The following is a 14,812-nucleotide window of genomic DNA, read 5'->3' on the forward strand; positions in this document are numbered from 1 at the left end:
ATATTTGTTGGAATTTTACCACGGCCATAAAACCAACCAAATTATGGGATGAAGAGGGGTTGACAAGACAGAAGTGGCAAAAAAAAAAAAACTACCAATAGATGGACCACGTTCTTTGAAAACAGAAAATTCCCAATTCCACAATCTGGATATTGTTGGTACACAACTATATTTCAACCACACGAAGCTAACACCATATTGAGTAACAGGGTCATTGACTTTGATTACTTAAAAAATATGTTTATTTCCACTACGTACATCATGAACACAATACACACTTTTAAATACACATACAATTACTAAATACTGTGTACACATTACTGTGAGTGCACTTCTTCATGCTAATCTAAAATCCTAAGTTTGCTTTACTTTAAAAATGTTTTGTGTTGGTACTGTAATGTTTGAGTACGCTGATGTTGACTCAATGTCTTTTATGCAATGGTACATTGTACATTTTATACTTGTGCTTTAGTATTTAATTTTAACTTAATACCAAAGGACAAGCAAAGCAATGTTTACAATTAGTTGTACTAATTAAATTGAGGTCATTTCAAAGTTGGTTGAATAAGAAGAAACACATTAACCCCCAAGAGGTCTCCACATCCTTCACCCAAAGGCTTTAGGCTTTATATACTAAAACGTTCATTTGATCACTGTGAAACTTTCATCTGTCTGTGAAAGTGTCTGCCCTATTCCCTATCTTACAATTTAATACAGGGTTCTGTCCTCTCAGTTACTGTGTTGAGCTTTTTAGAATGATTTAATCATTACGAAGAAATTGGACTTTCCATTCTAGAAATTCTTTTACGTTAACAATCAACCAACAATTTATGTATAAGGAAGGATAAGCATTACACAGGAAGGATGTACTGTAAAATTGCAATCAATTCATGCTCTCCCTATGTGTATGTGAGTACAAATTAACAACCGTGAGTCCCTGAGAGCGTCTGGTGTTGATTGTCTATCACTACTGTATTGTACAGCTGACTGCGCTTAACTACTTGTTATCACTGCGACCTTGGCACACTCCTTATCAGTCTGTTGTGACAAAACTGTTGTAATAGGTAAACTATCGGATCTGTCATCCTCAACAATAATTACCTAAATTGTGTAGTTAGCGCGGTGTCAAATGTGATCAGATCAGGTTGGATGCGATTAACTATATAAAAGTGTAAACCTCTTTGATGTTTTGTGGTACTTTTATAATTTGTAGAGATTATTAAAAAATACATGAGCATGTATAACTAAACAAACTACGTAACAAAAAGCTTTAAGGCTGTCAATCACCTCGGCTATTTCGTGTGTTTTAACGCGTTTAAAATTTCTTTGCGTTTTGTTGTAGAAACCGGGCCGCCCTCTGAACTTGTTAAAATCAAACGTCGATCTTTTGTTTAATATGAATAGATAACCAAATGACATCTGGAATTAGAATCAACATCACTTGTCATTGAACCAACAGCCTTCAGATTTGAAGGCGAGCACTATTACCACTCGGTACCCAAACCATTCATGGTTACCATGGATTCAAACTAAAGTAGTTCGAATGAAGCAAAACATTCGCATTAACAAAACTGCGCGCCAGTAATATTGTAAGATAACATATATTGGGAAGTGTACAATAAGATATGCTGGTTGATTTGTAATATTGTCAGCACAGGATCGAGAAGGATTGGAAAGCGATCCAGACAGGCGACAATGCAAGTCGTGGTGGTCAAAACAATGGTAAAATGTTGGCAGGGATTTAGAATAGGATCAGCTTGGTAAGCATTCTGCAAACAGATCCAGTAGCTGTGGGTGGCGAGTCTTTGACAACCAACAGCAACATTCTCTCTCTTTATTTATCCCAAAGTATGCTTTACAACTTAAACACTTCAGTCGATGAATCCGAGAAGGAGTATTATACAGGGGTTTTGTCTTTTGCCATTTTTCCCCACAAGGTGGTAAGGACCTTTTTGGAGATGCAATTTGAACTGTAATTAGGTCGGATATTTAGTTTTAAACGATTTGTTCGAGTATTTAGAAACACATTTATATGTTTATTGTATTTTAAGTCCAGCTAATTTGTAAAATTTTACCTCTACAATCACTTAAGGTTATATAACTGTTCAAAACTAAACTTAATGTGGGGTCAAGAAATGACATTCTATGACAACCCAAGGATTGACGTTACACTGTGCCAACAATCCATTTCCCTAAATTTCCGTTGGAAAACGTTACAAAAGAAATATTCTAACACGAATAAACCCTCAAACATAACTAACCATACCGATACAGAAGCGGGCGACGACTTTACCCAGAAACTTCCTTGAAGGAAACAAAAGGGCAAAACCGTTCATGCGGAACCACATAAAAAGATCCAGAAGAAATTCCCTAAAGGGTGTAACGACCTACGGTGATTTTAGGGTTCCGGTGATTATGAAAAAAAAATTGAACCCGAGGGTAGAGTGAGAGGGGGTGAGGAGCGTCGATCAAGACCACCCAGAATGATGAGACCTGTATGTAATGGATATCAGCCACGGCCTTCCTGATCTACTCGGATAACACAGGAACAGGTGTCATCGCTGCAGTTTGGGAACTCCCTGCTCGGTAGTCTTTACTGTCAATGGCATAGATTACTCATAGGCCTACTCATAACAGTTAGCTCATCGTTGTAAATCAGCTGAAGACGATTCTGAAGCAATTTCTAGGATAGTCGCAGGCACGAATACTAGAATAATACCGTTATGGATCATAAACATAAACAAATGACGTTTTTGGCCCGAAAATAAACATTATTTAACATTGCTTAAATGGAACTGCCAAAACATATGTTCAATGCTATTAGTATAGGATTCGGGCCAACAACGTCATTTGTTTATGTTTATGATCCACGGTTACCTCCCGCTATCTCCGCGTCCCGCCATCTCCGTGTACCACTACCTCCGAATTTCAGAGTGACCCCTATAATCCTCGGTTACTTCCTGCGTTAAGACTTTCCGTCCAAACCTAACTTAACCTAACCTTATTACCTTATTACCATGTCTTCATCTTTTACCCAATAAGGGATTGATGGCGTCAGAATTTCAATATATACAAAAATACATAATAACAAACTGAATTTGAGTAGATACAAACATATATTTACAATAACTTTGGCATGTGGATATGCGGTTTAGCCAGACAATTCAGGAAAACTATCCTCAAAAAAATCCTTTAGAGAGTAGTACGCTCTTGACTTAAGGAGAGGGACGAGCTTCTTCATGAAAAGTTTACGCTCAAGACGCTTGATCGAGTGAGGCAGCTTATTAAAAATTTGAATTGCCACTGTATTATAGCTCCTTTGCGATCTTGCAAGCCTAACCCTAGGCACATCCAGTAGCTCGTGCTGCCTTGTTTGGTGGTCATGAAATGCTGAACGGAGTTGGAGATTGTCGTAATTGTCATAAACCAGTAGTGAGCAAGCCAGGATATAATGGCTGTAGACTGTGAGGATTCCCAATCTTGCGAAGATGGGTTTACAGTGGGCAATGCGGTCACTAAAAGTAATGAGTCTTACAGCACGTTTTTGCAGCACTAAGATGTCCTCAACATCCGCAGCATGGCCCCATAGCAGTAGGCCATAGCTCACATGGCAGTGGAACATAGCATGGTAGATGTTCAGCAGGTATGGCTGAGTGATGAAGTTTCGTAGCTTGAGCAGCAGGCAACATACCCTAAAAAGTTTGCTACTAACTTTGCTGATGTGATCGTTCCACGCCAACTTCCTATCCAGATGAAATCCAAGGAGCTTCACTGGCTCGTCCCGTGGGGCATTTCTCGCCAGACTGCAGACCAGTGCCTGGGTTTTATCCTGGTTGAGCTGGAAACCATTTCCTTCAAACCAGCGGGATGCTTCAGTGAGATGCCGGTTTGCATCCGCTGTCGACAGCTCAACTTGGGGTCCCCGTGATATCAGGGTTGTATCGTCGGCAAAGAGCACCACCCCTCCATCTCTATCAAGGTCGTTGATCATTACAAGGAATAGTAACGGGCCTACAATCGATCCCTGAGGAACACCGTACCTGACACTTTTGGGCTTAGATGTTGCACCCTCAACGGAGACCACCTGCTGTCTTCCCGCCAGATAGGAGTCGATCATCCTCAGTGCCACGCTACCTACTCCTAAACTCCTCAACTTTCCATTCAGAAGATCATGATTGACACAGTCAAAAGCACGACTCAAGTCACACATTGTGAGAGTCACTGTATCGCCAGCCTCGAAGGCTTCACCAACCAAGTCAGCCAACCTCTTAATTGCTCCAGTGGTGGACCTACCTTTCCTGAAGCCGTACTGCCTATCTGATATCAAACTGTTTGTCTCCAAGTACTGTGTCAGTTGTGATGATATTACGGCTTCAATGACTTTGCCCAGAACCGGCACTATGGAGACAGGCCTGTAACTAGTAAGGACGTCTCGATCTCCCTTTTTGTACACTGGCACAGTCCTAGAGGTCTTGAGGCATTGGGGAAAAACACCATTTTTCAGGGAACTATTTATAACAATGGCCAGAGGAGCAAATATAACATCTATAACCTTCTTCAACCAGGATGCCGACATTCCATAAAAATCTGGACTATTTGAGTTCTTAAATTTAGCGAAAATACACAAAATCTCTGCTGAAGAGGTAGGTTGCCAGTGATGCAGGGCAGAAGTGTGCAATCCCCCCCCGGCCACCTGCTGGATGTCTCTGACAGGCCCAAGGTTAGTGACAACCTAACCTAACCTAACCTAACCTAACCTAACCTGACCTAACCTAACCTAACCCACGGGTTAAATTTTCATTAAATCTTCCATCCACGGGGCTTCGCAGCCGTGGATGCAATGACAGCTAACAACGCAGGCAGTGACGGGATTATAAGGGTCACTCAAGAATTCGGAGGTAGCGGGACAGATTTGGGTTCGGAGGTGGCGGAACGCGGAGATAGTGGGAGCACACGATGATCCACACCGGGTCGCAGGTATTGATTGGTTTCGTGTTGGAGAAATGGTCTAACTAAAGAATCTTGAATGGAAAGAAGATATCCCATACTGACCGGCTGCAGCAAGATTTGGCTCTACGATAACGTCGATAACAAGGTTGAATGAACGTTTCACAAAGTCAAATATTCGATTTGTCATTTCTCTGCTGTCGTTTTACTGGGGTAGTGCATTGAGACATAAACGACGACTTTAGTAACAACAATTTGTCCTTAAAGTTAAAAATTCGTTTAAGTGGGTGAATGAGTAAGAAAACGGGACTGTCCAGAATCACACTATTTCTGTGTCTCAATCAACCTACGGTTTTTTTTTCGAAACAAGCTACAACTTTAAAATTGGTATTTAATCGTTACTCAGTCGCAAAATAAATAAACAAGTCCACACTAAAGAGGTTGAAATGTCACACCACCAATGCAATAACAAGTAAGTGTATGTCAATTCACATTCACACAACACGGATTTTGGTCAACAATCAGCTGATATCAGGGCTAATACAATCAGCTGATATCAGTGGCCTGGTGGAGTTGAACGTTCAGGGCGTTCCACAGAGGAATGAGACGCAAGACGCAACGTCGTTCAAGGTGAACTGGTCAGAGAAAAAAACAATACCATAAATTAGCCCCCCACTACCAGCAGCTCATACCAAGACAGGCATGTCTCCCACTGCCACCGTGTAAACACTGTTGGGATCATTGGTTCCGCAGTTTGGCAAAGGGATATTGGCAGTGCAGAGCGAGAAATTGCATATTCCTATCGTGCGGAAAATGCGACGTTATTTCCTACAGACTCATGTTAAGTCGCAGCAAACTTAAAGCGTGAGAAAGAAACATGAGGTTTTCAGTTAGTCTCAATAGAGAAGCACTTTTACAGTTCACCTAAGGTTAGTTTGTCTTCCTTTTATTTCAGTATTTTTTGGAATTATGATATAATACTGACCGACGTCATATGTTTATAAATATAAAGATACAGAGATAAAGATAAAGTCCCGAAATTTATAGTCAAACGTCACCCTTATAAAAAAAAAATAGTCGTGTTAGGTAGTAGGGTACAACAGATGACAACTTTGAACTGCATTGTTACTGTATATTCTAAAGCATCTTTAGCATCTAAAAACATTTTTCATTCTTTTTTAACGCAAAACAATGTTATATAAAAGAAAATAGCTAGCAACGTTTTTGCGCGGAATTAGCCTACAATTGTCAGAAGAGTGTTATCATATCCAAACAAGACTTATATTATGCTATGCATATCATTAACACAATTGTACCTGTGATTGCCTAACTATATGACGTACTATAGAAACGATTTAGATAAGCTCATTTTACAATGTTGATTGTGAACCTTTTGGTGTCTTTTACTGTTCAGATCCACCATCATTGGCTTTACAGGCTTTACAGTGGGGTAGCAGAATTCTTCCCCCGGAAATTTACCCCCATGAAAAAAAGCTTTCGTAATTTTGACGTCACGAGGGGCGAGGCCTATGGTCGAGAAACAGCCCGCGACTGGAAAAATTTACCCCCAATATGTTAGATAATGAACATGTAGTTGTTTTCTTATAAAGTGATTTGCCATACCACGGAATTTTACCCCTGGAAATCTATCCCCCGTGGTCGGATACGCTACCTATCAGCCAAGTTTCATTGTTGTAGTTGATTATATTAATAGGTGTACGTATTTTTTACATAATTTCCCTTAACTTTGGACCCACTTGAGGTACCAGAAAACTAAGCGAGATAATATGGCATTTGTTTATAAGATATATTTTGTTACCTAAGGAACATGACCACGGAGTTTCGGGAGAGAGTTTCGAAACACCCTGTATATAATCTAAATTATATTTGAAATCTACTCTGGTAGGTAATAAACTTACACCTTTTCTTTAGCCAATTACATAATCTGAGTTACCAAACAGTTGGACTGAAGTAGGGCGAATAGCTACGTCAAGCACGCGGCTAGCATGTGGAATAGCTTAGTTTGAACAGCTGGCAATGATAAAAGCGACCGAATCAAAATTATATTCAATCAGATTCATTTATATAAGTTTCTAGTCTAGTGACAAAGTAGGCTATATAACTAAATTAATCTGTGTTATCTTTTGTTGTTATGTGTTTTGTTAAACCAAGGTGATCACTGTAGGATTTTGGGAAAAATTATTTGCCTAGCTTGGATTTCCCTATAGGGAAATCGCTGTCGTAGGTGGCACGGTAAGACCAAGGCCCGGGACTGATTTACTTTTCATGTTCAATGCCAGTAACACTATTCGTTCAAATTTTTATATATTTTGCCTAACTTTTTACTTTCTTCCCCATATAGAGAAAATATTGTTTTGGTCAAAATTTTAGAGTATGAATTTCTAGTGGATCCGTTTTGGGTCCCCTAAACAAAAAAAGTGGTTTTCGAAGTGATGTCTGTCTGATTTTTTGAAAAAGGTAAGTTCCAATTAAAATTAGTCCGTTTCGGTTCTTATCTAAACTAAATAGTGCAACCCCCTTGATGTAAAAATACGGGTCAAAAGCTATTGCAACTTTTGTGATTTTCCCTGTAAAATGTCATAGTTACTCCCACCGCTTACCCATGGATAAAGGTTGTTGGTTGTTGACAAGTGAATGGGAGAAAGTATGTCTCAGATTTGTGGACTGTAGGCTATATTATAAATTTATGATGCAGTAATCACTAATGAACACTTCTTAATTGTACATTGGAATTCAGAATTTTCTGTGGTTTTTCTATTAAAGTACTTAGCCTAGTTATGCTACTCATGCGGAATTTGTTGAGTTTAAACTGCAGACATTCAGAAAATTTAATAATTACATAACAGTTGTGACACTTAAACCCTATGCAGATATAAATAACATATGATTTATTTCAATCGTGTCTTTTAGACATTTATTTTAGACTCAAATGTTTTCGAAATAACGACTCCTTGATTTCATTTCAACAATAATAGTTTGCTTGACGCTGATGATGGCTTAATGTAACAGTTTTTGTTCACATTCATTTTCTTCGCAGTATTTCGTAACAGGATGAAACAATTTGCAAATCTCAACAGCTTCGGCACGCAAAGTATTGTTTCTATTTCCTTACAAATTATTATTGTCTCTGTACTTTTTCATTGTTACACCTTTATTTCATAACTGAATCATCGAACCGTTCTTCATTGTACTCAGACTAAGAGGGAGAGAGAGAGAGAGAGAGAGAGAGAGAGAGGTGTTTGGCCGAAGCCCAGCGGTCCCACCACCACCCCTGGTTTAAGTCAGAGAGAGAGAGAGAGAGAGAGGGAGAGAGAGAGAGAGAGAGATCGGTACAGACGTAACCAGTGAACAGGTGTGTGCGGAACAGACGTGGCATTAACATTACAAAACATCGCCATGAATAGTCAGCTGATCACGAATATAACTCGTGAAGGTCGGACTCGAACCTGTGACCTCGCGACCTCTTGTCAGATGTCGACTGCGAATTTGTACAAGAGATCCAGACAGGTGCTACAATAACGTTGTAGAATCAGAGGAAAGATTTTAGGATTTAGGACACGAATCCTTGGCGTTTCAGGAGTGAAGAGGATTTCTATCCTATGACTACTGTATCATTATTAAAGATTATTTTGGATTTTGAACTGAAACGAATTAGGGTGAAGCATTGAATGTTGGATAATGGTACCCCTACGTCTATTCTATGTGAATTTGCTGTAGCAAATTTTAAATTAAAATTGGATATATTTGGACGAGCCACTCGAAGATAGTACTAATGTCAAAGTTATACATGCATCCCTTAGGTTTTAGTATTATAGTTGCTTAGATATAAAATACATAGTTTCCAATAAGTTCTCCTATAATTTTAAGAATATGCGTTTTTGACTAAAGCACATAATGAATGAATACCATTCATGGGTGAATGGTGAATCGATTTGTTTTAATTTGAAAACTCGATACAGCGTTAATTTAGGAATTCTGTTTATTTTTACCAAGTAGTGTCAAAATGTTTACACAGTTTGTTGTACAGAATGTTTCCTCGGTGGTGAACATCAACGTTAGGTGGTATAGAATGTTGATTGCCAATATAAATACGATTCTAATTCAAAGTTTCTAGAAAACACACACTACAAACTTTAAGGTTTGAGGTTTAGCTCTAATGCCGTCTTAGCGTTTAATGGGTTCCATATCAAAGGAATTTCGGTCCAAGTAGTTGTTCATATTCAAAACAATAGTTCCATCGTTTCGAAAAAAACCTCAAGCTAACGTCTTAAACAATCGACAAATCAAAACCAACGACCAAACCCCAGCTGCGCGAGCACCTGGCTGCGATAGCCATCTCTGATAACATCACGACCTTATCAATATGCGTAGGCGGTCCACAGCCTTCTAAGGCGCAAACGGAAGTTGGACGTCGGTAACGGAAGTGTCGACAACAATGTGCAGTGGCTCCTTGAGGAGTCACCATAAGCTCCTCTTTGACAGATTGTGAATACTATCTAGAGGGGGCTTTGTTTAGCAGTATAATTTACTTAAATAAGTATAGTCCCTACTCGACTAAATGAAAATAAAAACTGTACAGACACTGAAACAGAGACATATATGTACAAGAATTATACAATGTTAAGACAAGTAAATCTAAGATTACTCTTCAAGCTCACCCGTGCAATCGTCCCAGTGTGCGAAGTAAGCGAAGCTCCTATATGCCTACTACACTCCTGCTTTAAAAATACAGTTTTACAAATACTCCTCCCAAACGGCTGAAGTGATCAGCACGAAATTTAGCACAGACAAGGTAACTAACTATGGAAAGGTATCTGAAATGGTACAAATCGGACAACAGGACTTTTCCCTACACGAATTTAAACTTTAAAAAATTTAACATGGACTTTATGGGCTAATTGGTTGTGATGACAGTATTTGAAAAATAACAATAAAAATGTAAACAAAAGTCGTCACATGTTTTAGCGCGTTACGAAATAGAGACCAAAAGGAAAGAACGATCGGATTGATAACGTTGAGCATTATTTGCTACAAAATTAATAACCAATTAGGATTATAAACCATTGGCTTTGCAAACTGCAAGTAGACATTCCATTTACGTGAACAAGACGTAACTTACCGTTTACTTTGGATACTGCGAATTTGATTCCATTTATGGGAACCAAATATATAATTAGCTTTTGATACAGCAATTAGATATTGCATTGACGTGAACCAGATGCAGCATTTACTAAGATAGTGGAAGTAGGACCCATTAACAAGAAACCGGTACAGCATTGACTTTGGATACTGCAAGTAGACTTTCTATTTACTTGAACCAGACTTGCCCCTGACATTAGATACTGCAAGTAGACGTTCCATTTATGTGAACCAAATGGACCATTGACTTTGGATACTGCAAGTTATTATTGAACAATGGTACAAAATATACATTATACTCGATAAACGCACACACACACACACACACACACTTATGTATATCTCAATCCTCAAGTTAAACCACCAAATGACATCCAAACTCATCATTGCAATAAACATTCCAAGCAAAACTTGCACTTTCTTACTTTATTACTGCTCCACATTAATCCAACCCCTTTCTAGAAAACTACGTAACAAGCGCTTTCTTAAGCAATGTGTAACGCCGCATGAGCACCATCAGTTTAATTGAAGCAAGATAAGTGTGTTCCCACCGTTTATAGAATAGCGCACGATCCACGATGCGTAGCGAAAGTGAGCTATTGCTTGCACTGGGTTTGCAGAAAATAACTCATTTAATTTCCGCTCTAGGGGTTGAAGCGTTCTTCGCAAATTAGTCAATTATAAATCACCTGTGAACTGTGGGTTTAGTAGTCTGTTTACTTGGGGTATGGTGGGAAATCAATTTTGAGTTGGAGCAAGCAAACCTAAGTACTTGTTAAATGTAATTTTATTTAAATAGGGGATAAATATGACTTGTTTATGGAGTATGGAGGTATTTTAGTTAAAATCCAATGAGAGGATTAAAAATTTTATAATTCTTTTTATACTCTACTACAACTTTAGAGGGAGCTCCTTAAAAAATCGGTTACAACTCTAGGAGTTCTGCCATAAAGTAATCCCTTCAGTAATCATTAACGTTTCATTTTAATTAATAACTAACCAAGGTACGAGACTTAGAACTATTTACTTAAAGCATTCTCCATTATCTGTTCAAACCCTAAATGACAGAAAACATGCGCAACCAGCAGAACTAAGATATCGCTGACGATATAAACGTCGCGCCATCAGCGATACGATAAGAAACATCACAGTCATCGAAATCAAACTACTAGTGTTAACTTACTGCAAACTGAGAGATACAATTGACAAGTATCGAATACTTGTTACGGTTTAATCGAGTACTTGTCTGACGTTTGGAATTTAAAATGTGATAAAATAATGAAATTAGTCGCATAATTTGTGAACACAATGAAGTGGGTGGTTTTTCTCACATCAGTGGGGAACATGTTATGAGATGATACAGTAAATAACATTGAATTTGTACTTTGCAAATAAGCTTTACATCCTATCATAGGTCTACTGTAGATCGCAGTTTTGAACTAACCGCCTTCTCAACGTATATTTAGTTTAGTATTTACACTGAATACAGTACAATTTCGATGTTATTCTTTTATTCAAAATTAAAATGATATGATGACGGCAAGATCTAGGTAATTAGTAAAGTTAATTTGTTTGTCAATCCAAATAAGTTTACTGGTATCTCTGAAAGGTTGTTGTAACATCAGTGTAGCTGATTTTTATTTACAATCAGGTATTGAGCAACAATGAAATGAGATCAGCTGAGTAAACAATTGGACATCACTTCAATGCAGGCTGCTCACTTGTCTTTTGTAAATATTGTTCAAAGAATACTGTGAATTGACAACAGTACTGTAATGAATTAATAAAATATGAACTGCTTATCGGATTGAATATTCGGCTATTTAAATATAATTTATATCAAAAGTTACCTTAAGGTGACAATATTTACAAAGCACTATTACAAGGCTGTTATATAAATTTCAATTGCTTGTCGTTTCTGGTTACCTACTGTATGCGAATTTGTAAAGATTTTGGAACTGTGAAATACTTTTAAGTCTCATCCCATCCCTCCCAATAATGAAACCCAACTTTATGCTGTTACGAAAGTATTTACGAAACAATTACATAGACTGCCAAACAGTTAAACGCAATTTATATTTATTCTTGAATTTGAACAGAAATATAGGTGTCTAACAATAGAATATTTTACAATACAGTAAGTTCAGTTATTTTTAAATTAAATAATATATAATGGAAAATAATCTTCAGGATTAGAGCCAAATGAATTCAGGATCAAATAAAGCCAGAAATATAGATTTCCCTTCGGTAAAACCGACTTAAACATTCACGGAATCACCCCACCAGCCATAGGAATGTCGTTGCTAATTAATTTAGAGAAACCCACTCTCTCCGGCAATCAAAACAGTCATTATGCGACATAGCTCGAGACGCAAAATAAACAAATCAGGTGTCAACAAATACCGAAGAGGTCGACGCACCTGAGTTAGGGTAGGGTTACAGGTGTGGGAAGTTGCATCATTGTTACTACACTCACCCCTGCGACCTCTCCAGTAGAACTTCCACAGAAAGTAGGCTATCGCTAGGACGACGAGGGTGGCCACCACCGAGCCTAGGACGGCGCCGACGAGACTGCCAGAGGATACACATCCCTCCTGGGCAGACACCAGGGTAAACACACAGAATAGACATAGTAGCACCGGGCCTGTAGACATGGTCACCATCACATGCTAAACTACACGGCCTTGGATGTTATGTCCGGCGAGAGTCGTAAAATGTCAAACTTGGAACAAATCACTACATTCTTCCACACACCGTTAAGTTTACCGCGCACTTGTAAACAAACACTACGAAAGGAGGGAAACAGCTGGTCGTGCGTTCACACCAGAGGTTGCCGAGGGACTGTCGCGCGGCCGGATTCCTCAGTGCAGACCCCACGACAAGACGTGGGGCTCCGCCCACCTCTCCTACCTGGCGAACCTCGAACTCCACATCGTGTAGTGTGGTGGCATCCCTCAAGGTCGCCAGAGAAATCTACCTGTTTGGTTTTTATGGAGGGGAAGTGGCCCGACCGGCCGAACATATTTAAAAATTAATAAACAAGAATGCAAATTCCACCTGTTCGGTTTTCGGTCTCCCACTAAATGGAAATGGTACGGATTATTTTGAAGTGTTTCTTAGAAGATATTTTTAAAATATAAATGTAGTAGGCTTGTGTAATTACTTTTTTATTCTATTAATTAAAACACGTTTGGTTACAGTACAGTTTAAAATAAAAATAAATTATATCAGTATCCTTTGACATATACTTTCTCTCATTAGCTTGTCAACAACTCTTTCTTATAATGGGTAAGGCGGGAGTAACTATATTTTAAAGGGGTTATCACAAAAATTGCAATAACTTTTGAACCGTAATTTTTACTGCGTTGGGGCCCCCCCAACGGGGGGGGGGTGTCATTTTGTTTAGTGTTAAAAGGACCGTGACATACTAAATATAGATAAAAATATTTCGTGTCGATATTGTAAAAATCACAGTTAAAAAAAAAATTAAAACGTGTGCCTGAAGATACCTGTTAGTAGTAGGCACTAACTACCCCCTTACAGAATTTCATCAAAATTGAACAACTGGGTCCTGTTTCATAAAAATACTAGTCTACTTCAAATAATACGGGTGAAGAGAGGTTGGTAGAAAATGGCAAGTATTTACTAGTGTAATTTACAAGAGTAAAACTTTATGAAACACATTGCTGTCTACACTAGTAAAAACCACTAGTAATACTAGTCCGTACACTAGTAACTAGTATTTTACACTAGTAGGTTTTTGAAACGTAGACTTAGTATTTACTAGTCCATTAGTAAATACTAGACTAGTATTTTTATGAAACAGGGCCCATGTGTATTCTGTAGATCCGTACACATCCACACACAGCCAGATCACTTCAAACCCCACTTTTGGCTTCAGGGGGGCCAAAAACGTTTATTTCCACCAAAAAGTCAAAATTCTTTAAGAAAACAAAACTTTCTTCAAATGTTTCTTCTTCATGTTCAAATGTTCAACTCAAAAAAAAACTGTACCCTATATTTATAATACTTGTGTTATTCTTATTATAACAATAAACTATTGTAATTTGCTTGTTTATGGATATTATGTAATCAACTTTTTCAAACTTATTTATTGAATACATAAAAAAAAATACTTTCTTCCTTAGTATGCAGGTTTCTGTGGCAAGGGTTTTGTTAAGGCATTTTTTAGGAGACTAACTGTTTTGCTAGCTACAACTACGTAATGTGATTTTTATCATACTGCAGTAAAAAAATGCTGTTTTTAATTGAGTTTTTGGTTTAAAGAAACTACTAGGAAGTAAAAATCTTGCTGAACATTTTGCTCACTTGTAAACTTTGATTGTAAGCATGTAAACCGCAAACTGGCTTTGAGTAAACTATAATGTGTATTTTCTTGAATCAAGGATTATCTGACCCTTCAGCATTCAATTAAAGACAGCTGGGTCCAGCATAGTAGTATATTTCATCACTAGGACATAATATGACTATTTTTAACCCAAGCTTAGCTTAAAGCAAAACTTGTAAGTTCAACTTAGAAAATGAGGGAGGGTTTAAAAAAAACATTTTACCTGTGTGATGAACTATACTTTTGTCATATTGTATCAATATTTAACAAACTGAGTTAAAAAACGAAAATACTTTTCATGTACAAATAACCACTCAAAACGACTGCCAGCTTAATTTCAATCTAAACAAGCAGCTC

At 38.0% G+C, this 14,812-nt stretch overlaps 1 protein-coding gene across 1 annotated transcript in view; it reads right to left on the minus strand.

The window, feature by feature from the left end:
- Window positions 1-12,986, minus strand: part of LOC128999405 (uncharacterized) — a 38,762-nt gene extending 25,776 nt beyond the window's left edge. The window contains exon 1 of the mRNA XM_054425902.1: window positions 12,584-12,986. Within this exon, the coding sequence (XP_054281877.1) occupies window positions 12,584-12,770 (187 nt within the window). The 5' untranslated portion in view covers window positions 12,771-12,986. The remainder of the gene's footprint in view (window positions 1-12,583) is intronic.
- Between the last annotated feature and the right edge of the window lie 1,826 nt (window positions 12,987-14,812).

Source organism: Macrosteles quadrilineatus, unplaced genomic scaffold (assembly GCF_028750875.1).
Source record: "Macrosteles quadrilineatus isolate MER2022 unplaced genomic scaffold, UCM_ALF_1.0 Scaffold_8__2_contigs__length_117827958, whole genome shotgun sequence".
Classification (NCBI taxonomy): domain Eukaryota; kingdom Metazoa; phylum Arthropoda; class Insecta; order Hemiptera; family Cicadellidae; genus Macrosteles; species Macrosteles quadrilineatus.